Source organism: Physeter macrocephalus, chromosome 18, assembly GCF_002837175.3.
Source record: "Physeter macrocephalus isolate SW-GA chromosome 18, ASM283717v5, whole genome shotgun sequence".
Taxonomy (NCBI): Eukaryota; Metazoa; Chordata; class Mammalia; order Artiodactyla; family Physeteridae; genus Physeter; species Physeter macrocephalus.
The window spans coordinates 45,586,826-45,613,235 of NC_041231.1; the positions used below are offsets into that span (position 1 = coordinate 45,586,826).

Sequence of the window (26,410 nt, forward strand, 5' to 3'; positions counted from 1 at the left end):
TATATATACAGTAAGAAAGAAATTTTAAGTTTAAAGTATAAAAACCATATTCTACAGCTTTACTTAGTCAATAAGACAATAGTGCTAGGACTGATTTTTTTTAATGTTTATCATAGGTAACATACATATTTTAGAATAATTAGCTTTCTTTTAAAAACAAACTTTTTGTAATCTTGGGAATAAAAATACAACTTAAGATTTTTAAAAAGCAAATACTATAAATAAAGTACATTTAGAAAACAAGTACTCAATAGATGTAAATCTCTAAACATAATGTTGACTTAAAAAAAGTAATTTTCAGGGCTTCCCTGGTGGCGCAGTGGTTGAGAGTCCACCTGCCGATGCAGGCGATACGGGTTCGTGCCCCGGTCTGGGAAGATCCCACATGCCGCAGAGCGGCTAGGCCCGTGAGCCACGGCCGCTGTGCCTGCGCATCCGGAGCCTGTGCTCCACAACGGGACAGGCCACAACAGTTAGAGGCCCGCGTACCACCAAAAAAAAAAAAAGTAATTTTCAAAAACTAGAACAGGGTTAATGTCATTCATGTAAGTTTTAAAAAATACTGCAAGCAAAAACAGATATTGTTTGAATATGAAAACAGGCAGTCTTCACTTTGCACGATAGGGTGGGACTATAAAGATGCCCATGTTATCTTAATCTTAATAATCTTAAACTATCTTAATAATCAATAGGAAAGTTAAGATCATTCAGTGACTTAAAATTTTTTTAATCAACACATTAAAAACTCTCCTACTGTTAAGTTATAAATGTATAGGGAAATGAAAAAATAGTAAAACGTTATTTAGTATACTGTAATTTGAAACACTGATAATTAAAAATATTTTACTTCTGGTCAAAATTTATCAGGAGTAACCTGAACAGTGCTTGCATTCTTCTCATCATGTAACTTATGATACCATCTTTTCTACACCCTGATGAAATGTCGTACATCTAAGCCTAAACTAGCTTCTAATACTTAATCCTTCATACTATTAATATCATGAAATACTTCTGTGAGTTCCTTTAATGTGAAGTTTGTTACAGGCATCACTTGCTCTGGGACACGTTCAACCTTTTCATCACAACCACTTGACCATTAATGTCAATAACGTCACCTTCACTGAGACCTCTGGCTGCGTATCCAGAGTCTCTTACACACACACAAAAACAAAACAAAACAAAAAAAACAGGGCTTCCCTGGTGGCGCAGTAGTTGAGAGTCCGCCTGCCAATGCAGGGGACACAGGTTCATGCCCCGGTCCGGGAAGATCCCACATGCTGCGGAGCGGCTGGGCCCGTGAGCCATGGCCGCTGAGCCTGTGCGTCCGGAGCCTGTGCTCCGCAACGGGAGAGGCCACAACAGTGAGAGGCCTGCGTACCACCAAAAAAAAAAAAAAAAACAAACAAAAAAAACAGAGTCTCTTATTCCCACCATCAGCTATTTCTTCTATACTCTCTTCATGTTCAATTTGAATTTCACTTCTAGAGTCGTCATTTTTTGTTTCATTGCACTTTCATCTTTGGTGAGCTAATTCTTTAGTCAATATATCATGGTAACTGAAATTTAAACTGTGTTGCTGGGAACTGGTGTTAACTAAACTCTGGTAACTGAAATCCATGCATATAGGAACTGTGCAAAAAAAGGACTGTTTAAACATGTACACATGCACACACACTTATATTCCCATGTAGCAAAACTGAAGAAAGCTTTCTCCCTAGGGAAAGAGGGAATGAAATGGGATGAATGGAACTTCAAAGATAATTTTTTTTTTAAATAATATATAGGAGCATCCCTTTTATTTTTATTTCTTTTAACATCTTTATTGGAGTATAACTGCTTTACAATGGTGGAAAGATATTTAATATTTTATTTCTTCACAAAAAGGATATGAAGTTAAATCTACGTGTTGACTACATGTGCATTTTCAGTCTGTCCTTTTCTCTCGTATGAAATTTCATATCTAAGAATTGAGTCAGTTAAAAAAAAAACCAAGTGCAATAAAATATATGAACAGTTTAAAAAAAATACATTTTAGGGCTAGAGTGAACATGCTCTATGCATTGTTTAAATAATTAGGTTTAAAATAAATCCATTAAACATTCTTTGTGTTCCACCTCCCTTCCCCATCCACCCCATGGGATTTCTTTGGATTTTGCAATTAGTAAGTGCTTCCAGCTCTTACCTGAATATCAGTTAAGTGCAACATTGTCTTCTTATAAGAAAGGACATCAAAATCTATTGCTTTCCAGATTACATGATTGAAAAATTCACCTATTTTTTTCTTTTTGGTAATGACAATTAGATAATTACCTGCAAAAAAGCAAAGCCAAGTACACATAAATAGAAATAAGGCAACTGTAAAGCCAGAAATAGCAGTCCTTATTCTTTAAAGGCGAGAGTTGCGGGAATTCCCTGGCAGTCCAGTGGTTAGGACTCCACGCTTTCACTGCCAAGGGTGCAAGTTTGATCTCGGGTCAGGGAACTAAGGTCCTGCGAGCCTTGAGGCGCAGCTAAAATAAATAAAAATAAATAAAGGCGAGAGCTGTGCTAAATAGGTAAAGGACCCATACTTTTTGAAAAGCAATCTTATAATTTATGAATAGAAAGACCAGCATATTATTTAGACAAATTTTTATTGAAAGATCAAATTTTTTCTTAGAAAGATAAAAGTAAAAGCTTTTGGTAACCAGAGCAATGATCCTAGCAGATGGAAAGTACAGACAGAAAACGCTTCTCTCTCACTCTCCTGTCATCCCCAAAGCATATGGGCCTCTAATGCATTTCCCAACATAGCTTAAAGCATCATAGGTCGTAATATCTGGCCACTGCAGATATCTACACCTCCCATGTCCTTCATGTCATTCTAAATGGTAGAGAAATGTGCTGGGGCAGTATAACTAACTGGTTACTGCAACATTCCAAAGATGAGTGGTCAGGAATCAAGAAGCGATCCCAGCACCATGCATTAATACACCAACCCTGATCCTGGCCACCTCCTCCTCCCACAAATAAACCAGGGTAAGCCTTTACCACTAGATTAATTCTTCACATCTGTTCAAGGCTCTAACCACAAGTGCCCTCTCTGAAAGTTTTCCTATGTACATCTCTCTCCTAGAACTTGTCACACTGTTCTGCAGTAATTTACTATTTAAATACCTCTCTCACTCAACTGTAAGCTACAGGACAAAAGGGACTTGCATCTTTTATAAATAACATCCAGCACAGTGCCTGATAACAACAGAACTTTTCAAAAGTTCAATGAAATAAAATTTAGATTAAAAACCATCACTTTAGGGGCTTTCCTGGTGGCGCAGTGGTTGGGAGTCTGCCTGCCGATGCAGGGGGTGCAGGTTCGTGCCCCGGTCTGGGAGGATCCCACGTGCTGCGGAGCGGCTGGGCCCGTGGGCTGTGGCCGCTGGGCCTGCGCGTCCGGAGCCTGTGCTCCACAGCGGGAGAGGCCACAGCGGTGAGAGGTCCGAGTACCACACACACAAAAAAATCCATCACTTTCCTAATAACTCAGAACCATGGAGTTGAAGGTTTAGAATACTCTGGTCCAGGACTTCCCTGGAGGCACAGTGGTGAAGAGTCCGCCTGCCAATGCAGAGGACACAGGTTCGAGCCCTGGTCTGGGAAGATCCCACATGCCGCGGAGCAACTAAGCCCGTGTGCCACATCTACTGAGCCCATAGGCTGGAGCCCACGAGCCCCAACTACTGAAGCCTGTGCGCCTAGAGCCCGTGCTCTGCAACAAGAGAAGCCATCACAATGAGAAGCCTGCGCACCACAATGAAGAGTAACCCCCGCTCGTTGCAACTAGAGAAAGCACGCGCATAGCAGCGAAGACCCAAAGCAGCCAAAAATAAATAAATAAATTTATTTATTTTTTAAAAAAAAAAAGAACCTCAGGCTTACAAATTTAACCACTTGCTATTTGGAGTATATTATTTTAGAAATTAATGACAAACATCTACAGATTTATTGCCTAAAGCAAGATATAAAGTGTGCCTTCAACTTAGACTCTAATAGAGTCGATTTATTTACCTTCTTGTCCATCTTAGCTCATTTTTCTTACCTGCCACCAGATGAATTGTGCCCAGTATACCAAATATTGGTCTTGTGACAGCTGAAGGAGGAATATCTTTCTTGACTTTAAAGAAGAAAGTAAAGAAAAATCACTTAGAAAAAGCTCACCAACTGAAAGAGAAATGTAGTTTCATTTCAATGGTTACTTCAATATGCACGCTTTGTTCTAAGAAAGCAATATTCCTTCATTAGTGTTAGACCTCCACTTTGGCAGAATATAAAATAAAGATGTCCATGTTACATATAAAGGTCTCTGCCTGTCTAGAATATGGTGCCAAAAGTAACATGCTTCAGCAACCTCACTATGTAAATTAAGGGTTATTTCCAATGCCAATTTTCAACCAAATTTATTCAACCTCTTGTCAGAAACCAAATCTTTACCTCTTTAAGAGAATTAGAAAGTAAATGGAAGTTGAAACAAGATTTAAATCTCAACATGCAACAAATGGAATGCAAAAAAAGGACTCGCCTAATTCCCTAATAAGAATGTGAGACATGGAGGCCAAGATCCAAGAGGGGAGGAGGAAGGAAAAGCCTCCTGTTCATGTCTAAAAGAAACTGATACAGGTATCCAGGGAGGCAATATCATGAGCTGCGATTTTATCAATAATGCCGTTATTAATAAAGACTACCTTACATTACAAGGTTCATTTCACAATTGTTAAACCTTAAGCCAATGTGTTTCACAAAACATATTTTGGACAACTCTAGTTTAGGGAATAATGCCCAAAAAGGGGGGAGGCAGGGTCTCCCAGTCAAAGAAACTTATTTTGCTACATCCATACTAACTCTACTCCTTCTCCCAGAGTCACAATGCACAGTAGGAAATTAAAGGCTCTGAGAAGGCCTACAGTAAACGAAAGCTGTTCCACTGTTTAATTCAAAATTTTCCAAACCTATGTGGCTATAAAATTTTTCTTTCAGTCACAGTTTAATTATCAGCCTGGGACCCATTTTGAAACACTGCTGTAAACTCCAGTACTGTTTATTAAAGGCAGTCCTGTTTTTCTGAATAAACAAATTCTGAATAAGGTCTAAAAATCACTTCTCTCAATAATTCAATTTACTTAGCAATGCTATGCCATAATTAATTACCATGAAAAATGGAAATACCAGTGCAGTTAAAAAGCTCAGAGAAAATTCTGAATATATTGAGATCATTGATAAACATAAATGTACTACTGATACAGCTGTAAGTTACATTAACTGGAGCGTAATAGCAATAACACTATGATAATTCCTAAGACTATGCTGGTTTTTCAAGGAAGAAAAAAAATTCCTCTTTCGGTGGCAATGGTTTGTATTCCCAATGGTAAAAAGAAACTGCCAGAGAAACTGTGATCGATAGCCCCTCATCATCACTAGCTTCAGGTCAAAGTTATCTCTTCATGTGTCTTCATGTGTGACTGTTTGGTTATCATTTTTACATCCAAACTATTCAAAACCTTTAGCTTTGTCCACTCAAATGGGTCTGCATTCTCTACTTACAAATAAAATGTCACTGAAAGGAAAAAAAATAATTGAAAATACATCCATACTAAAGCTTTTATAAGACACTAGGTGGCAGGGAATTCTCTGGTGGTCCAGTGGTTAGGACTCCGAGCTTCCACTAACAGAGGCACGGGATGGATCCCTGGTCGGGGAACTAAGATCCTCGTGGCAAGGCCCACGACCCCCAGCCCGCCACCCCCCACAAAAAATAAAAAAGACACTGGGTTGTATCAATATGTTATAAAGAAGCAGTGGGACTAAACTTCAGAAGTACACTAAGGGTAGTTAAAATCAGTCAGCTATTCTGAGAGAGCAGTCACCAAGCAACAGTCACAGGAAATGCCAAATTATCAAACTAAAACAGCTCTTACTTTATTTGGTCAAAGGAAAAGCTTACCAGAAAAAGCAGACAACCAAGGAAATGGAGATTTACAGTCCTACCTTTCTTACACTTTAGTATCCTATGCAAAATATTTTCATGTTTCACTTAATCCGTTCAAAGGATATTTACCATTTACCGAGTGCCAACTCTATGGTTACTCAAATACTGCCCTTCAGAAAAAAATTAATACAGAACACTATCTAGATGTAAATTTTTAAACAAATGAAATATGAAATTCTAAATGTGATATCACATGATACATTAATTCATCACCAAAATTACTTCACATTAATCTAGTCAGAAATCAGTGTTCCACACAATTGAAAAACAAGTTGCTTTTCACACCCCAGAGAAGCAAAGCTAAATTATAACTGGATTGATAAATAAGATAGATAGATAGATAAGGCTTAGGAAAATCATTCTGCCTAAAATACAAGTTTTACCCAGTGATGTACATATTATTTTTCATTTATTAAATTATCCTCATAGCAATGAATATTTTCGAAAACAAATCAGCTGTTAACATTCCACACACTTAATGCTAAAACAACTTTCTCACACTCAAATAATTCAAATCTTACAGCTATAAAGGAACCTAACACATCAACAAAACCAATCCTGTTACGGTATTGATAAGGGAACAAATAAAGAAAGTTTTAAAATCCTTATGAATAGTAAAATGCTACCCAAAATTTTCAAGATCATTTCTCCATTTCATGAAAAGGAAAAAGTATAAAATTAATGCATAAAAATCAAATGAGGTAGCAAGAATTAAAATTTTCTAAGAAGACACTCAGAGATCCACACACTCACATGGATCTCATTAACTTAACTATTGCAACTTAAGTGTAAAATCTTTCTAGACACTTCTAAATCTGGCCATGAAATACCTGAGAGTGTAACTTCTGTGGACACACGGTCGATGATAAGTACATCATCTGCTCCATCATCACAAGCTTCCACATAAAATTTTTCAGGTGTGATATGCCTAAGAAGAAATTTAAAACCATAAATAACGAAGTGAAATGAAGACTTCCAAAAAAACTCTTATAACAATTTAACAGTGTTTAAATTTGACATCATTTTCCCAGCTTCTGCATAGATAAAGCTATTATGCTGTCCTTATGTGTTCACTGCAACTGTTTTCACCTAATTTAATGCGGATAAGGTTTTAATTTGCTGTAAAACTACCACTCTGACTTACATAAGAAAATCATACTAAAATCTAATTTATACTCAACATGGTGCAGAAGGCAATGAAATGTAGCACAGTAGTCAGGAGCACAGTCTATGGAACCAGACTGACTGTGCTGTGTGAACTTGGGCATGTTACTCCTCCCCTCTGTTCCTCAGTTCCCTTATCCATAAAATAAGGATAATACCAGACTCATTAAATGGCATTGTTGTGAGGAGGAGATAATCTTTCATAAGCACTTAGAACACTTGACACATAGTAACCAAGATTTAAGTATTAGCTAAAAACACTAAGAAACACATTTCCAGGAAATTGTTTAAAATAAACTACTTTAACATTTTTGTATTTTGTTTGAATGCCACTGATGTGTTCTTGAAAAAAAAACCCTCATCCTGCAAAGTAAAAAATAAAGGGTGTAAAATTAGGGTCGGGACAGAGTACTCAGAATTTATGCAACTTTGTAACCTGAGTCCGACAAAAATTAAGTTGGCTCCTCAGGAGGTAACATGGATAACTCCAGGCAAGCAATTCAGCGTGGCTGGGGACTGCCTCAGGAAATAACAATCAACAATAACTAAATAAAGTGAAAATAAAGATTTGCAGGCACTAAAACAATGGAGACTGAGGCTGTTGCTAAGGTGGGCACAGGAGTAAATACAGGTATCTGCTGGGGATTGGTTCCAGATACCAAAATCTGTGGATGCTCAAGTCCCTCATATTAAATGGTGCAGTACAGTCAGCCCTCTGCAACCGTGGATTCAACCAACTTGGAACCTGCAGGTACGGAACCCGCAGGTATGGAGGGCCTCCAGGAGCTGACCAGAGTCGGGGCGAGAACTAGCTTGTTTGTTTTTCCAGGGACTAATCTCTGCTGTTCTTAAACCACACTTGAAAGAACATCTGTCTGTGCAGCAGCCAATCTGAGGGCTTTTTCCTTTCCTTTTAAATTCTACTCCCTCTATTCTGCTCCTCTTGCCAATGAAAAATCTTATATAAACCCACACACCATCACTGACATCATTTCTTACTTACTGACCATGTATAAGCTATTTGGTGTTATAGAAACAAGTCCTGTAGCAGAACAAACTGTACTGACCATTTTTGACTGTAAGTTTCTGAGGAATAATCAACCCTTAATTATCCAAATATAACTTACATCCTTTTATGGTTCATCTATAACTAACTTCTTAATATTTCCTCCATGGGGTGGGAGTCAGGTATGCCAAGGAAATGAAAGTCAATTTTAATACAAAATAAGGAATGCAACAAAGGAAACAAATCTGCTTCAAATATGGCAGTCTTCAATTCAAACTAAATAAATGTTCCTTTTTATTCCTGAATAGTAGTCCACTGTATGGATATATCACAATTTGTTTATTCATTCACTTGCTGATGGACATTTGTGCCATTTCCAGTTTAGGATATTATGAATAAAGCTTCTATGAACATTCTAGTGCAAGTCTTAAGGCAGACATATGCATCATTTCTCTTGGATGACTACCTAGAAGTGGAATGGCTGGGTCATATGGTAGTTGTATGTTTAACTTACACAGAGAAGGGTAAATGGGAGTGATTACAGACACAAGGAAACTTTTAGGGGTAATGACTGTATTCATTTGATACTGGTGAAGGTTTCACAGGTGTAAAATATATCAAAATGTATCAAAGTGCATGCTTTAAATATGTGCAGTTTATTTTATGTCAACTATGCTTCAATAAACCTATAAAAAGAAAGCAAAGTGAGCGGTCCTGAAACAAACTAAAGGAAGTATAAAAAAAACTTCCAGACAATCTAGTCATAGGATAGTTACCTCGAATCATTAAAAAAAAAAAAAAAATCCAACACATCAGTCCCTATCTGCAGAAGATGTTTTGTACAAGGGTAAGTTGCACACCAGGAGTAAGTCAATAAATTTATTGAAAAGCTACCATTTGCTAAGCATTACACAAGCACTAGTGACAAGGAGGTAGGTGATAAATAAAAAAAAACAAGTAACAAATAGAAACAAAAATTTTAAACAAAAAGTAGACCTGAAAAACAAGACTTCTTTATAAAAGCCTTTGGAAAAAATTCTGTCTATAAATCAGAGGGCATTTTATAAGCCTCACTCTTTAGAATCCTTCCATACCCTAACAACCCCCAATCTTTTAAATGCTGTTTAAATGTCTGTGCATCAGATGTCCCACTGCATTTCCAGGTCTTAAACAGGCTCAGGATCTGAAAGAGTCATGTGAGATGCTTTCCTACAATGGAAAATGCTTTCCTACAATGAGGATTTCAATCATGAGGAGGATGTGACAAGTTGTTGGTAGTTCCTGAGATGTTGAGATCACATGCAGGGACAGGAGAATGGCCTCGGGCTGACAGCCAGCAAGAAAACAGGGACCTCGGTCCAACAACCACAAGAAAATGGATTTGGTCAACACTCTGAATGAGCTAGATTCTTCCTCAGAGCCTCCACTATGAAACATCTGATTTTAGCCCAGTGAGACTCATAATGGACTTCTGACCGACAGTAACCAAGAGATAATACATTTGTATTGTTTAAAGTTTCTAAGCTTATGGTAATTTGGTACAGCAGCAATAGAAAACTACTACAGTGATCAAATCCCTCCTGGAATGAAATAATCTCCACATTAACCTCTGGCCAAAACACAAAAACACTTTATCTTCCTGGAACAAAGCAAAGAGATGTTTCCTTCAATTGAGTGATAAAACATTTTAAAAACCATTTTTAATGGAATGTCTTTAATTTATATTTTATTAAACCAAGGTTTTTTCCTTATGCCTTAACCTAAGTATAAGTAACAATGTTTTCTTGACTGACTAGGATCTTGAACACATCGATTTCTGGGCCATCCTACCAAAAGATGATGCCTTCAAGTTCTAGTAACACAGTATGGTGAAAAAATTACAGGTTTTAAGCTCCTACAAACCTGGTTTGAATTCCAACTCCATGCTTACTGTCATGAGTCCCTGAACAAATCAATGAACTTCCCAGCTCAGCTTTCTCTCTATTAAAAAGTGGTAAGTGATCGGTGAGGGTAAATGAGAGAATATGCGTGACATGCCTGGCACTAAGAAGAGACTCCACGAAACGGTGGCATTATTTTTTTTACTAAATGACCTCAGACCACTGAGTTTTAGTTTTGTTTCTCTTCTGCTGTTCTCAGTCTCTTGACAAAGCCATCACCACTGCTCCTACTCAGCCGCTTTAGTTTTATATTTGAGACAAAGGCTGATGAATGCTACACAGTTCTGACCATGAGTGAAGTCCCTGGGTTTTATTATATCCATTTTCTTCATATTGCTCAGGGCCCTAAGCTCTTCTAAATTCACAGCTGTATTTGGGGGGGAAAAGCTAGCACAGTTTACTTCACACAAATGGTGTTAAATTCTTTAATAACTAATGTTATTCTTAATATAAGAGATGGTTATCAACATACAATCTCAGAAATCAAATTCCTCCACTTTTTCAGTACAGTGGACAAAAGCACAAAGCTTGCATCTAAATAAACAGCCAGTAGAGAAATGCATACTGTGTTCCCTCAATAGCTCCACCCTCTTATACCTTGACTTCTTTTATCTATATACAGTAGGCCCTCCTTATCCATGGGTTCCACAAGGGTGGATTCAACCAACAGTGGATTGAAAATATTCAAGAAAAAAAAATTCCAGAAAGTTCCAAAAAAGCAAAACTAGAATTTGCTGAACACCAGCAACTATTTGCATAACATTTACATTGTATTTACAACTACATACATAGCATTTACAACTATTTACATAGCATTTACATTGTATTAGGTATTATAATATAGAGATGATTTCAAGTATACAGGAGGATGTACATAGGTTATATGTAAATACTATGCCACTTATATATGGAACTTGAGCATCTTTGAATTTTGGTAACTGATGCGGGCCCTAGAACCAATGTATTTAAGCTTCTCACCTGCAAAACTTCTACCATAAAAATAAATTATTTGAATGAACTCAATGAATTTTTTAAAATCATACTTGTTTTCATAAACAAGTTTTGGGGTATTACCTAACAGATACCTTTTAGTCAGTGATATTTATTATAAAATCAAATGTTTATAAGAGCAGAAAAATCTCCTTTTAAAATTTTATGTAAAAGTATATATAAATATATAAATAAATATATTAATAGATATGCAACAAAAAGTATCCCTAATATAAGCAATTAAAAAATTTTTCTCAACTTGACATTTAAATTTAAAACTGATCTGGAAGGGTGTGGAACACTGAAAAAATATATACATCTTGGGGACTTCCCTGGTGGCGCAGTGGTTAAGCATACACCTGCCAATGCAGGGGACCCAGGTTCGAGCCCTGGTCTGGGAAGGTCCCACAAGCCGCGGAGCAACTAAGCCCGTGAGCCACAACTACTGAGCCCGCATGCCTAGAGCCCGTGCTCCACAACGAGAAGCCACCGCAATGAGAAGCCCACGCACCACAATGAAGAGTAGCCCCTGCCCGCCACAACTAGAGAAAGCCCACATGCCGCAATGAAGACGCAATGCAGCTGCAAATAAATAAACTTATTTTTTAAAAATATACATATTACACATCTTGGATTAAGACTTTACATCATATACAAAAAATATACAGCCACAGAAATAGGCCTTTACTAACTGTTACATTCCTAATAATCACAAAGTTAATAACCTCACTATGTGTTTAAAATCCTTAAAATTACAAAGTTAGAAATGGAAATTTCTTTTATATGAAGGTGAAATATACTACATATAACACTTCCAGTCTGGCTAGGTACATTTGAAATGAGAAGATCAACAAATTAGCTTTTTAATCGAAGTAGAATGAAATGAATTTCCAAGAGTGAAAACCCTCCAGAGAAAAAGCCTTGATATTCTTTCAGAAGATGGAATCTGGGTAGTACCCAGAGGTGGGTGCAGGCTGTAGGGCAGATACTAGTCATTCAAATGCAGGTCTGGAAGAAGAATAGTGCTTGGAAATGGGCTAATTAAGTTACTACAGAATCTCACTGCCTATGGGGTGAGAGCCAACAAAGTAAGCAGATTCCAGCTGTAGAGTGCTGAAAAGCCTCAAGAACTAAGGACTTGGGTAGGGGGTGAGGTGGGGCAGTGAGATTAACTGCAGAGTTGGGGGTAAGAATAAGGTGGTTCAAAGTCGGTGTAAGGAACAATCAGATCCCTACCCAAACCTAGAGTCCAGGTACCTCCCTAACTGTACGATTTAATGCTTAGAGCAGTTCAACAAGAGAGGCCCTGAACTCCAGAAACCAGGCACAGCTGAGGACCACAGTGAGTCAAGTAAAGTCTGGAGACACAGAGAAGGTCTGCTTACAGATTGGGAAAATCATCCACCCTCTTCCTCTGCCAGGTTCCCAGAATGCTAGCAGCCAAGCAGCCCACTCCCCCAACTCCCGCAGGAGCTATGAATACTGTCTCTGAAGAAACTTACTGGCCCAAAAGAAAAGACCTGCAAATGCTGACATTTAGGGCACCTCCCCCAAAGAAACAGTTGAGTTCCTGCACAATCACTCTACAGCGAAGGCCACCAATTGACAAATCCTGACCCACAAACAAACCCTTCCAATCAATTTTTTAGTGCCTCATTCTTAAACATGAAATGACAACCAAGGATCACCAGATAATTGAGATAAGCTTCCATCACAGAAGACACAGAACAAAACAAGGAGAAAAATAACTTTGGGTAAACAAACTATGCTGAGAACAGAATAAAACTTCAAAACACAGTTATAACTGGTAGCCTCAGAGAGAAGACATTGCACTCATGAAGCAAGAATACCAAAAAGGAGGAGGAGGAGGGGGAGGAGAAGGAGATTCAGCAAGCAAGAACATGTTTTTGGACTGACAGCAGAAATAATAATTTGAATATTCAGTAGAAGGACTGGAAAATAAAACTGAAGAACTCTCCTTAAGAACAGAATAAAAAGATAAGAGCTGTAAAACAGAAAAGCATAGGAAGGAAGAAAGGGGGAGAGGGAAAGAGACAGGAAGGGGAGAGAAGACAGGAAGAAAGAGAGGGGCACAATCCAGGATGTTCAACATCCACCTAGCAGGAATTCCAGGAGAGTACACAAGAAAAAAATTTATCAAACAAATAGTGAAAAAACAAAGAAGAAACCTCAAGCCAAAGGACAAGTTTCCAGATGTAAAAGGCCCACCAAATATATGAAACACACACACACACACACACACACACACACAGAGGCACATTAAGCGTAAAACTCAAAACATCATACAGATACAATCCTAAAGTTTCCAGAAAAAAAAAAAACTAAGAGAAAGAAGCGCTGAAATATTCAACAGCCACACTACTGGATTATTCAACAGCAACACACTGGACTATTCCACAGCAAGGTCTTTAAAATTCTGAAGGATAATAATTTCTGAGAATTCTATACTTAACCACACTAACAAATAAATGTGAGGATAGAATGAAAGCATTTTCAGATGTGCAATATCTCAAAAGATACTTCTCTTTCACTCTTTCTTGGAAAGAAGGAAAAGTTGTTTCATCGACATGGAGTAAATCAAGAGTTAGACTTGGAATCCAAAACAGGAGACAGGTAAAAGAAATTCTCATGATGATGGTAAAGGGAGGTTCCAGGACAATGCAACAGGCCTAAAGAACAGCCAGTCCAGATTAAAGCAGAGGGGATAGGGCTCCTGGAGGTAAGCCTCACAGAAGAAGATGAATTGACAGTTACTGTCAGCAGAGGAGGTTTACTGCTGTCCCAGAGACTGAAGATTAATTAGCAACAGGTACATTAAAGCAAAGTCGGGCTTCCCTGGTGGCGCAATGGTTGAGAGTCCGCCTGCCGATGCAGGAGACACGGGTTCGTGCCCCGGTCCGGGAAGATCCCACATGCCGCGGAGCGGCTGGGCCCGTGAGCCATGGCCGCTGAGCCTGCGCATCCGGAGCCTGTGCTCCGCAACGGGAGAGGCCACAACAGTGAGAGGCCCGCGTAACACAAAAAAAAAAAACAAAAAAAGAAAAGTCAAGCAAACTTTTTAATTCAAGGAAAAACAAAGCATTTTTATAAAAAGGAAATGTAATTATAATACATTACTGACTTCGAGTCATACCTACACAACCATAATAATGTGAACACTGAATACCTTAATATAACCACACTGAGAGGAGAGGAAAGGAAGAGAGGTATAAAAGCTAAATTCTCATCTTCTGAAGTAAAAAGTCATCATATGACTGAAACTGAAAAACAAATCAGGAAATAGCAGTATAAGCATGTTGTTTAGAAGTGTGAAGCAAAATACCAGAAGAAACTCCTTAAAAACATGAAAATACTGGGACTTCCCTGATGGTCCAGTGGGTAAGACTCCACGCTCCCAATGAAGGGGGCCCGGGTTCAATCACTTGTCAGGGAACTAGATACCGCATGCTGCAACTAAGAGTTCACGTGCCACAACTAAGAGTTCACATGCCGCAACTAAGAGTTTGCATGCCGCAACTAAGACCCAGCACAGCCTAAATAAATAAACATTTTTTTAAAAATGAAAGTATTAAAAAAAAAATGAAAGTATTGGGCTTTCCTGGTGGCGCAGTGGTTGAGAGTCTGCCTGCCGATGCAGGGGACGTGGGTTCGTGCCCCGGTCCGGGAAGATCCCACATGCCACGGAGCGGCTGTGCCCGTGAGCCATGGCCACTGAGCCTGCGCGTCCAGAGCCTGTGCTCCGCAACGGGAGAGGCCACAACGATGAGAGGCCCGCGTACCGCAAAAAAAAAAAAAAAAAAGTAATTGTGGATCAAGGTAAAGAGTTCTATCTAGCCTAAGGGCTCTGGGACCTTTGCTGGATCTTACCTCTCAGAGAGATGTTGCTAGAATCTAAGTTGCTGGTGCTGCCACCAGGCTGCTCTGATAAATGTTATTGAAAATGGCTTAAGAATTGGAGCAAGAACTGGAGATGTGAACAGTGACTGCCAGCTAATCAACATTTCTAAGAAGAGTAATTACAAGTAATCACTCTAATTAATCCAACTAATAAAAGCAAGTGTCATCCCAACTCAGCTATCTACATATGCCTTTGCTGCATTCCTCTTCTCCTTTCCCTCCTTCCATTTCCCACCACTGTTTAATTGGCCTTAATACTGATCTGAAGTGTGTTTTATGTAATAAATTTTATTCTGTAAGTTTTATGCTCCCAGGTTTCATTTCAAAAGCTCATGAAATTAACTTTAACTCTCTAGCACTCACAGTCAGAAACAGTTGAGTAAACATTCAGGGTATAATTTTTGCTGGGGTTATGGTTTTATTGTTATTTTTGTTTTTAAATCTTCACCAGGGACTTCCCTGGTGGCGCAGTGGTTAAGAATCCGCCTGCCAATGCAGGGGACATGGGTTCGACCCCTGGTCTGGGAAGATCCCACATGCCACAGAGCAACTAAGCCCATATGCCACAACTACTGAGCCTGCATGCCACAACTAATGAAGCCCGTGCGCCTACAGCCCGAGCTCTGCAACAAGAAGCCACCACAACGAGAAGCCCGCGCACCACAACAAAGAGTAGACCCCACTCGCCTCAACTAGAGAAAGCCTCCACGCAGCAATGAAGACCCAACAACAAAGACCCAATGCAGCCATAAATAAATAAATTTATTTAAAAAAAAAAATCTTCACCAAACAGGCTACCAAGCCTCTGCAGACAAGGACTCTAAGCTTATCCATTCCCACTGGTATTCTCACACAAGATAGTAAAAGCTCAATCAATTTTCTTAGAAAATAGAACACAATTAGTCAGAAGACACATACATTAAGTTGTTTTTTCTATATGGCCCTTAACTAATGTTTTCTTTGGCTCAGTGACACAATAAACGGAATTTTAAAAATTGTTTCTTTGGGGCTTCCCTGGTGGCGCAGTGGTTGAGAGTCCGCCTGCTGATGCAGGGGACACGGGTTCGTGCCCCGGTCAGGGAAGATCCCACATGCCACGGAGCGGCTGGGCCCGTGAGCCATGGCCACTGAGCCTGCGCGTCCGGAGCCTATGCTCCGCAACCAGAGGCCCGCGCACCGCAAAAAAAACAAACAAACAAAAAACTTGTTTCTTTTCTCTTAGCTAAGGAAAGATCATGAGAGGTCAAATTTTAACTGGATTTGAAGTTATACTGTAACACAAGACGAGAAAGAGGAAGCAGGGTGTTCTCTAAATAGAAAGTCTACAAAGTATCACTAACACCAAGTTCTGCCTGGAGTTTTTCCAAAATTAACCAGTCAACAGGCTCTGCTAAGTTCTCAATGTAATAAGTACGTGGAAACCAAGACAGATGAAACCAAGACAGATGAACAAATATCTAGGCAAAATCCTCTCCCTGTTGCAAAAAGAATGGCCCTCAACTGGTGTGATGTTTCTCATTTCAGTAAAACTCTCTCACATTACTTATTTACGAAACAGATCTTAGAAGTTAAAGAAATTCCCTCCAAGAAGATTATCTGGTAATTAACTATGCTGTTGATATCAAATCTCTAAAGTTCAAAGTAATACTGTATACTAAAATAAACTGTCTGGTGAGGTTATCAGAATCCAATAGGTATCAACTATTAACTAACAGAACAGGAATACTACCTAGTTTCTTTCAAGACAGGGGATTTGATATCAACCCAGAGTCCTAGTTTCTGTTAAGATGACACATATTTTGGAAGATATATCAAAATAGGCATGAGCTTGCACTCTCTCTTCTTGATCCCAGACACCATGGACTTCAAAGCCTATTAAGCTTTGAAAATAAAGGCCCATGGAGATGTGTGGCCAAGATGGCAGAGTAGGAAGACCGTGAGCTCACCTCTTCCCACAGGCACACCAAATTACAACTCTTTACAGAGCAACTACTGATGAGAAAAACTGGAAGACTAGCAGTAGAGATCTTCTACAACTAAAGATATAAAAAAGGAACCACAACAAAATGGGTAGGAGGGGAGGAGAGCCAGTGTAACCAAGACCCATACCACAGTGGGGGCGACCCACAAATGGGAGGATAATTACAACTGCAGAGGCTCTCCCCAAGGGGCGAGGGGTCCAGCCTCACATCAGGCTCTCCAGCTCAGGGTTCCTACATCAGAAAGATGAGCCCCTAGAACGTTTGGCTTTGAAGGCCAGTGGGACTTACTTTCAGAAGAGCCAGAGGGCTGTGGGAAATAAGAGACTCCACTCTTAAAGGACACACACAAAATCTCACATGCTCCAGGACTCAGGACAGAAGCAAAAATCTGAAAGGAGCCTAGGTCAGATTCACCTGCTGATCCTGGAGAGGCAGGAGGCAAGTGGCTCACCCTGGGGACAGAGATGGTGGCAGCCATCTTTAGAAGCTCACTCTACCACGAGGACACTGGGGGTGGCAAGTGCCATTATGGAGTCCTCCTTCTAGCTTACTAGCACAAGGACCTGGCCCCACCCACTGCCTAAACTGGCTCCATCAGCATCAGTACCGGGACACCTCAGGCCAAGCAACTAGCCAGGCAGAGAAACAGCCCTACCTACCCACCAGCAGACATGCTCTCTTAAGACCCCTCTGAGCCCACAGCTGCCCCAAGACCCAGCCCTGTCCACCAAAGGGCACAGGACCACCCCTAGACACCAGGGTCCCAGTACTAGCCCCAGGATCCCCAGGACCCTGCCACCAGAGACCCTGGGACCCAGCTCAGCCCACCAGTGGGCTGGCACTAGCCCTAGGACCAGCCTCACCCACTAATGTGTAGGCACCACCCCTGGGATGCCCTAGGTCCCCACCCCACACACCAGTGGGCAGACAACAGCCCCAGGACCACCGCAGCCCCACAGCCTGCCATATCAGGACCCAGCCCAGCCCCCTGGGCCCAGGCTCTGCCCACCAGCAGGCCAACACGAGCTCTGGGACACCATGAGCTCTGCAGCCAGTGGATATAGCCAGTAAAATCACCTACATCCACAATAAGTAGTTAAGGGATACATGAAACAAAAAGATATAAGATGATATCAAAAGAGTAAACGTGGGGTAAGGAGGAGGAGAGGAGCAAAAATGCAGGGTTGTTAAAATGTGTTTGACTTAAGAGATCAGCAGCTTAAAATAATGACAGACAGACTGCTATATATAAACCTCACTGTAACCACAAACCAAAAGTCTATAACAGATATACACATAAACAAAAAGAAAGAACTTCTTTCAAGTGCACATGGAACATTCTCCAGGACAGCGTGCTTGGAAAACGAGACTGCTAGATGCAAAAGAATCAAAATGGACTACTCTCTCACACCATGCACAAAAGTAAATTCAAAATGGATTAAAGACTTAAACGTAAGACCTGAAACCATAAAACCTCTAGAAGAAAACAGAGGCAGGATGCTTTTTGACATCAGTCTTAGTAATATTTTTTTTGGATATGTCTCCTCAGGCAAGGGAAACAAAAGCACAAATAAACAAATGTAACTACATCAAACTAAAAAGTTTTTGCACAGTGAAGGAAACTATCAATAAAACAAAAAGGCAGCCTACTGACTGGGAGAAGATATTTGCAAATGATACATCTGATAAGGGGTTAATATCCAAAATACTTAAAGAACTCAAACAACTCAAGATCAAAAAAAAAAAAAAAATGAACAGGGACTTCCCTGGTGGTGCAGTGGTTAAGAATCTGCCTGCCAATGCAGGGGACACAGGTTTGAGCCCTGGTCCCACATGCTGCAGAGCAACTAAGCCCGTGTACCACAACTACTGAGGCTGAGCTCTAGAGCCTGCGAGCCACAACTACTGAGCCCTCGTGCCACAACTACTGCAGCCCACGCGCCTAGAGCCTGTGCTCCACAACAAAAGAAGCCACTGCAATGAGAAGTACACATGCCGCAACTAGAGAAAGCCCGTGCGCAGCAGCGAAGACCCAAAGCAGCCAAAAATAAATTTTAAAAAATAATAAAGTTAAAAAAAAATGAACAACCTGAGTAAAACATGGGCAGAGGATCTGAACAGACATTTTTCCAAAGAATATATTCAGATGGCCAACAGGCACATGAAAAGATGCTCAACATCACTAATCATGAAGGAAATGCAAATCAAAACCACAATGAGATACCAGCTCTCACCTGTCAGAATGGCTATTATCAAAAAGACAACAAATTCAATAAGTGTTGGCGACAATGTCAAGAAAAGGGAACACTGCACTGTTGGCAAATTAGGGCAGCCACTATGGAAAAGAGTATGGAGCTTCCTCAAAAAATTAAAAATAGAACTACCATATGATCCAGCAATTCCGTTCCTGAGTAATTATCTATAGAAAACAAAACACTAATTAGAAAAGATATACGTACCCTTATGTTCAATGCAACATTGTTTACAAAAGCCAAGATATGGAAGCAACCCAAGTGCCCATCAATAGATGAATGGATAAAAAACGTGTGATATATATATATATATAAATACACACACACACACACACACACACAATGGAATATTACTCAGCCATAACAAAATGAAATCTTGCCATTTGCAACAACCAATGGACCGACAGGGTATTATGCTAAGTAAAATAAGTCAGAAAGAGAAAGACAAACACTGTATGATTTTACCTATACATGGAATCTAAAAAACCAATGAACAAACAAAACAGAAGCAGAGTTAGAGTTACAGAGAACAGAGGGTTGCCAGAGTGGAGGTAGGTAGGGGAAGGAAAGGAATAGGTGAGGGAGATTAAAAGCTTCAAACTTCCAGTTATAAAACATTGTAAATGATCAAGGGTATGAAATGTACACTGTGGGAGATATAGTCAATAACTATGTAATATCTTTGTATGATGACATATCATAACGAGACTTATCATGGTGACCATTTTTAAATGTACAAAAATACCAAGTCACTATGTTGTGTACCAAGAATTAACATAGCCTTGTAGGTCAATTACACTTCAAAAACAAACTCATAGAAAAGAGCTAAGATTTGTGGTTATCAGAGATGGGCGGGAGTGGGGGGTGGAAGGGAGAGGTGGAATTGGATGAAGGCAGTCAAGAAGAGAGATGTGTGAGTAACCTGAATGTTCACTGTACTGTATAAACTACATATATCTTCATCACAGAATTGCTTAGTTTACATCTGTTCTCAGGATTCTATCACCTCTCCCCTGGCTGACCTCACAGCTATGACAATCTTTTAAAAAGAAAGTCCACTTCTTAACTGAGGAAACAATGTTTCTTCAGATAGAAGCTGCAACCTGATTCACTTTCTAAAAGATTTCCTGCCTTACACTTTTTTCACCTGACCTTTAAAAGGAAAAAAAAAATGCTTTAAAGGTTTCCAATCATGGATTTCTGTTAATTGTCTTGCAATTTCAAACTTATCACTGTTTGACATTACAAAGGATTTTAAATGAAAAAAGGAGTTGCAAAATAGGAATATTAAGAACTGCCTGGATGTTTAAATAGTATAAATTTTAAATTCTGAACAAATCAATATTGTTTTCTATATCAAAAATCCATAATGAACATGTCAATTATTTTCAGTTGTTAAGTAACTCATTTCTATACCAGACATGTCCGAGGACTAAGGTGAGAGCAATCTGATGAGAAAAAAGGTAATTTGAATAATGCAATATAATGAAAAGATCATTGGACTCTGGGCCTGCTGTGTTCCACGGCCAGTTCTGCCATGGTTTGGCTGTGTGACCTAACTGTGGGGCCAAGGGCAATTATCTCCCTGTCTTCAACAATGACAGATGATATATATCAACCTAGACTTCACAAAGGCACTGGAAAGATAATACCATACATAAAATGACTTAAGTTGCTGCTACTTCAAAAGAATACATTCCAAATTACCCCAGACTGTGTTTTGTTTTTTTTTGTTTTTTTGAAGTACTGGTAGGTGTTCTATACTGGAAAGTTCTTTTCATTTACTTAGGTGATCCACTGAGGACCTGTAATGCACCAGACTTTACATTAGGAACTGAGGACTAGAGAAGAAATCAATGTTAAGGTGTTTCTAATATGTTCTACATACTTGTAACCTAGTTGGAGAAACAAAGTATTTATTAATGACTTCATCATTTCTAGGCGGCAAAGTGAGTGGTTCAAACAGTGCTATGGCTCGATCATTCTTTCAGTTCTCGTGTCCATCAGACAGTAAGTACACTGCTAATGAATCAAAAGAGACAGAATGTGAAAACTCATACAGACGTTTGGTGTCTAGTTCCTGTGATAGTAGACCGTTATGGGAGCTCAGTGAAGGAAAAGACATTGGAAAAAAGGCTTCGCAGAGACGTGGAGTATCTGTTAAGTATGATGGTTTCATCTACGCTCTTTCAGTCCTTATAATACTGTGAAGTAGAAACGTTCCCATTTTACAGATGAAAACCCGATTCAGAGAGATTAAGTAACGTGGTCAGGACACAAAGCAAATAGCAGGTGAATCTAAGTCTAAATAAATCTAAGTCTGTTCTGACTTAAAAAGCCTGAGTTGTCTCAGCTCTACCATAGATGTGATCAGCATGTAAAGAGGGGAGAGAGGAAGAAAACATTCTGAATAGAAAGATCAAAATAAGCCCAAGCTTGAAGCAAAAAGAGGGTGGCCAAGTCTGGTGAAAGGGGAAAAAAGGAAAAAAAAAAAACAAAAAAAAAAAACACTGGGCAGTTATGGGAAATAAGGTTAGGGGATAGACTGTGAAGAGACTAGAATACAGGTGGCTAAGAAATGTGGGCTTATTCCTGTAAGTCAATAAAATGGAACTGGAGATTGTAAGCAGGAGAGTAGAGGATGAAACTTAGGGCATTAGGAAGGTGAACACCACAGGACAGAGATGGACTGGAAAAAATGTATGGCATAACACAGAACAAATTTTTAAAATCCCAAGCACTCCGATATTTAAATAAACCCAGTAACAATACTTTCATAATAAAATAATCAAACTATCTCTTGTACGGATCTTCCTTAAAACATATGTCTAGGCACTTTAAAAAATGGCCATTATGTCCTACTAATTCTTATATGGGTCAGAAACCACTTCCACCTCCAATGCATCTAAAAAAGAATACACCTTAGGTCGGAGGCCACATTTTAAAACCACGCCTCAGAGCAGCAAGGGCCAAACAACAGAAATAAGAGCAGAGACTCCAACTCACAAACTCCTTGGCAAAGAAAAACAAAGTTGTAAAAAAGTTGTATCTTCATTTACAGGAGCACTTAGAACTATTTTTTTTCAGGGAAAAAAGTTAAGCACTGAAAAATTAGAGAATGACTTTCATATAACCCCAGATTTACTTTTTCCCCCAAACAAATTTATAGTTTCCACTTCTCACAAACATCAATACAAAAGCATCAGTGTCACCACTTCAGTGCCAAATTTCCTTTCTCTTTTATGGATATAGAGCTCTTTTCTTTTTTTTAAGGTCTGGACTGGTCCATTTATTGCCTCCTTGGCAGTTATCATCATAACTCTCAAGTTCTCCATCCCATTCAATCTTTGCCACAGGAAAATTCGATTGCATTTCGTAACCTAACGCTGAGCTGCAATCAAGCCAAGGCTCCATATTTCTTAAACACAACTGAGACCTGGTGTAGGATCACATTAAAACCCTTTAGTGACTATCAGGTAGACAACATAACCTAATTAGCCAACACAGCACACGTGACACCGGCCCCGCCAGTACCTCAGTCAAAGACACTTTCCTAGACTCATTTACCAACAAGGTGATCACCTGGTGAAGGGGAACTGGGAGAGAATAAGGAAACCTAGCAAAGAAAAGGTGGAGGGAAGTGTGCAGCTGGGGTTTTTCAAGGCAATTACAGTGAAGAGAAGTGGCAAGGGGGGTGGACTGAGGAAAAAGTAATCTTTTATGCAAAACATCTGATGTCGAGATGGCCTCACTTCCAATTCTGCAGCCCTAACTTTTAAATGAAACTTCCAGAAAGTTAAGTGAGCTTGAGGTTCTGGGGAGCATAGGAAGTGCCTAAACCACATCTTGATGTCCTCATATCCTTGTACAGGAAATGCGATACCTGTGCCTAAGTCCCAAGATACTTTAACTTATTTAGGGATAGATAAGCTTCTCAAAAATCACATCTGCTTCTGCTGCCAAAGACTTTCTGAGATGTGGTCACTAGATTTTCAGTCTAGAGGTAAAGCATTAAACACAAAGTAAGTAGAACAAAGTTATTCACAGACAAGAAAAGCATAGGGGCTGATAGTAATGCTAAGGGAAATACATGGGTTTTTGCTTTTGTTTTAAACCCACGACGAACCCCAAACCCTACAGATACCTAATTTACAACTCTAACAACCAGAGCCTATTTCTCAGAGCCTCAAGAGCTTGGCTTTACCGAAAAGTCAATTTGCAGTGCCAAAATTCTCGACAGTAGCCCCTGGCTGTCCACGTGGACTTAATCTACTTTATGCTTGGGCGGTACAATATTTAAAGCCAAAGAAACCTTTTAGGATCTTAAGAGTATTGACTGTACTTTAAATTCTTCCTGCATCCTAAAGACCGGTCAGGAAGGCTTCAATGCCCAGATAAAGGTTTATCCATTTGTGTGTGGCCTCTTAACATGCTGCTATGGGTCCATGAAATAAGAAAAAAACTTCTCGTTTTCTCTCCTAAGCAATAAGGATAAATTTAGCCGCCACCTCTCCAAACAATAAAAAATAAAATAAAGTGGGGAGGAGCGTGCCCCGAAAGGCTGCATCCAAACGCCGAGCCCGGCTCGCCGGAAGACGTTGTGCAGCTTCGGTCCCCCGCCGTGGGCTCTGAGGCCGAGTTGAGCGGAGAAAAGCTGGCGGGACCGCCGCTCCCGGGCCTGTGGCGACTTGGGCGCGGCGCCGGGGGCGGGCGCGCCCAGCGAATAAGGCGGGGAGCGCGCGGCGTTCCCACACCCGGCCCGCCACCCCGGGACTCACGAAGCCTCCCAGCTGCCGGCGGCCCACACCTGCCGCCCCACCCGCCGCCCCACAGACCCTTTCGGGCAACGGCTTCCGGCCCGCGGAACTCACAGCTTCAGCCGCTCGTAGGTTGTTGCCGCCATCCTGCACCACAGCCTCCTCCCTGCTCTTTCCGCCCGCCCAGCCACCTCGAACACAGCGCTACCGGTCACCCTGGCACGCCGGCCGCAACGCCCCGCCTCGTCCCACCTCCTCTCCCTGCCCTGCCGGGCTGCTCCCGAACGGGAGGCGGCAGTGGACAAACTTAGCGCGCGCGCTAGAGAACGCTAAAGGCGCAGTCCGACGCGGAGGATGAGATGCGCCAAAGAGCGCCGTGACGTCACCGCTGCGGATTGGCGGAGCGCATGGTTGAGGAGAGGCGGAGCCTTGGAAGCTGTGGACTAGCGCCGCAACGCCCGGCGCAGAGGCGGAAGCGCAGCGCTAGTGTCGGGGAGCCTGTTGTAGATGCGTAAGGCGTGATCTACACTACAGTGCAAGCCTTGTTAGTACGGGGCCAGTGGCGCAATGGATAACGCGTCTGACTACGGATCAGAAGATTCTAGGTTCGACTCCTGGCTGGCTCGGGGCGTACTTTTTAGCCACAACTGGGTTTGATGTTTGATGTTACAGGATGTCCTTAGAAAGGACTCTGGTGTAAAGGTTAAATATCTTCAATTTTAACGCTAATGTGCCCGAAATGTCATCTTTTAAGCTGTGTTTGGAGGCCGGAGTTGTGTGAGGTGGTTTGTAAACTGCAAAGCGTCCTAATTAATGATGCACACGAGGAGACTCTGTAAATGGGGTACATGTGGGAAAACACACCTAGAATGGTGGTAGTTTGCAGTAGGGGGGCGTGCTGTGGCCCGAGGTTAGCTAGCGGATGACACAAAAGCGCATTTAAGGCAGCAGTTCTGGCCCTTTAACCCGTGGAGCAGAACCCCTACGGTGACGTAAAAAGCGGCACAGTCCCAGTTTACCAGGATCTGGTGAGCTCTGGCTCTAACCTGACCCGGAGACGCGAACGCTGCAGTGCGGCTGCGCGTGTTATAGGGGGTCCGCAAAGTGATCGGAGTCTGCATCCCTGTCCCTTGAGAGTTCCTGGTCCCCAATGAATCGGGAAACCTTAGCACATGGGTGTTTTTGCAGTACGAAGACCCCAGGTAATCTAGTATTATATATTACCCCTCATTTTATTGGCGCCTGGGTGGAAGACCTGAGAAGGACCGAAAGGTCTGTGGCGGAAAGGAGAGTCAAACCTGAAGAGTGGCTGAAACATCCGACACTGTCCATAACTAATCATTCAATCGATCAATTAATCTCTCCAATATAACGGTTTTTCCTCCTGAACGAATTACAGGAAACTTGTAAAACACCGAAAAGTACTGGGAATCAAAAAAACGCAAATTCCCATCCCGAGATAATTATTATTAACGTCATAATCCCCGGCGCCCCCCCGTCATTACTATTAACGTCATAATTTTTTTTCCTTATGGACTTTATTTTTCTTCCACACTTTTTAATATAAACCTACACACGTATTTTTTCCAAATTTGGGGTTTTGTCACAAATGTCTTTGTGTTCTCATTTTGTCCCCTTAGCTTTTTGTCTGAGATTTATGGTCATTAAATATTCTTTGAGGATAACCCATCAAAAAACTAGATATTTTAAACATTACCCTCTTTGTTGGGAATCTGGGTTGTTGTCAGTTTAACATTTTTTAAAAAATAATGCTATGTTGAATTATTTCTGATATCTTATACATTTTTAGATGTTGAATGATCAGAGAGACATTTTTTTTTTTTTTTTTTTTGTGGTACGCGGGCCTCCCTCTGTTGTGGCCTCTCCCGTTGCGGAGCACAGGCTCAGAGACCATGGCTCACGGGCCCAGCCGCTCTGCGGCATGTGGGATCCTGCCAGACCGGGGCGCGAACCCGGTTCCCCTGCATCGGCAGGCGGACGCGCAACCACCGCGCCACCAGGGAAGCCCCCAAGGGAGACATTTTTAAGGTCCATTTCATGGACTTTTTAAGACTTTGGTACATATTTTCAAGCTGCCTGCCAAAAAATTTAAACAAATACACATTTCCATCAATAGCATCAGTTTCCTTGCATGCTAACACTGAGTATTATAAATTTCATTATGATTTTTTTGCACGTTTCTTAACTGAAAAACTGAACTTCCTTTTACTTATATTACTTGATGTATATATTTTCTCTTGATATATGTACTCATTTTCTTCTTATAGATGTTAAACTTTTAAATATATTAAGGATATTAATTCTTCAGCTATCGAACACATTGCAATTTTTTTAGCTTCTCTTTTTTTTTTTTTTTTTTTT

At 40.6% G+C, this 26,410-nt stretch overlaps 1 protein-coding gene and 1 non-coding gene across 6 annotated transcripts in view; one reads left to right on the plus strand and one right to left on the minus strand.

The window, feature by feature from the left end:
• SACM1L (SAC1 like phosphatidylinositide phosphatase) overlaps window positions 1-24,268 on the minus strand; it is a 72,473-nt gene extending 48,205 nt beyond the window's left edge. For 3 of the 5 annotated variants that reach the window (XR_008615823.1, XR_008615822.1, XM_028479724.2), the window contains exons 1-4: window positions 24,143-24,268; window positions 6,850-6,947; window positions 4,076-4,150; window positions 2,183-2,310 (exon numbers count right to left, since the gene is read on the minus strand). Coding sequence is in view for 3 of the 5 variants with exons in the window: in XM_028479724.2 (XP_028335525.1) it covers window positions 2,183-2,310; window positions 4,076-4,150; window positions 6,850-6,947; window positions 24,143-24,174 (333 nt within the window). In the remaining 2 variants the exon portion in view is untranslated. Of the gene's footprint in view, window positions 1-2,182; window positions 2,311-4,075; window positions 4,151-6,849; window positions 6,948-24,142 lie in introns of those variants that run through there. The other 2 variants (XM_007115260.4, XM_024123762.2) reach the window with 2 other exon arrangements.
• A 313-nt stretch (window positions 24,269-24,581) lies between these two features.
• TRNAR-ACG (transfer RNA arginine (anticodon ACG)) lies at window positions 24,582-24,654 on the plus strand. Its single transcript has one exon. It is a non-coding gene; the product is annotated as a tRNA-Arg (tRNA).
• Window positions 24,655-26,410: the final 1,756 nt, after the last annotated feature.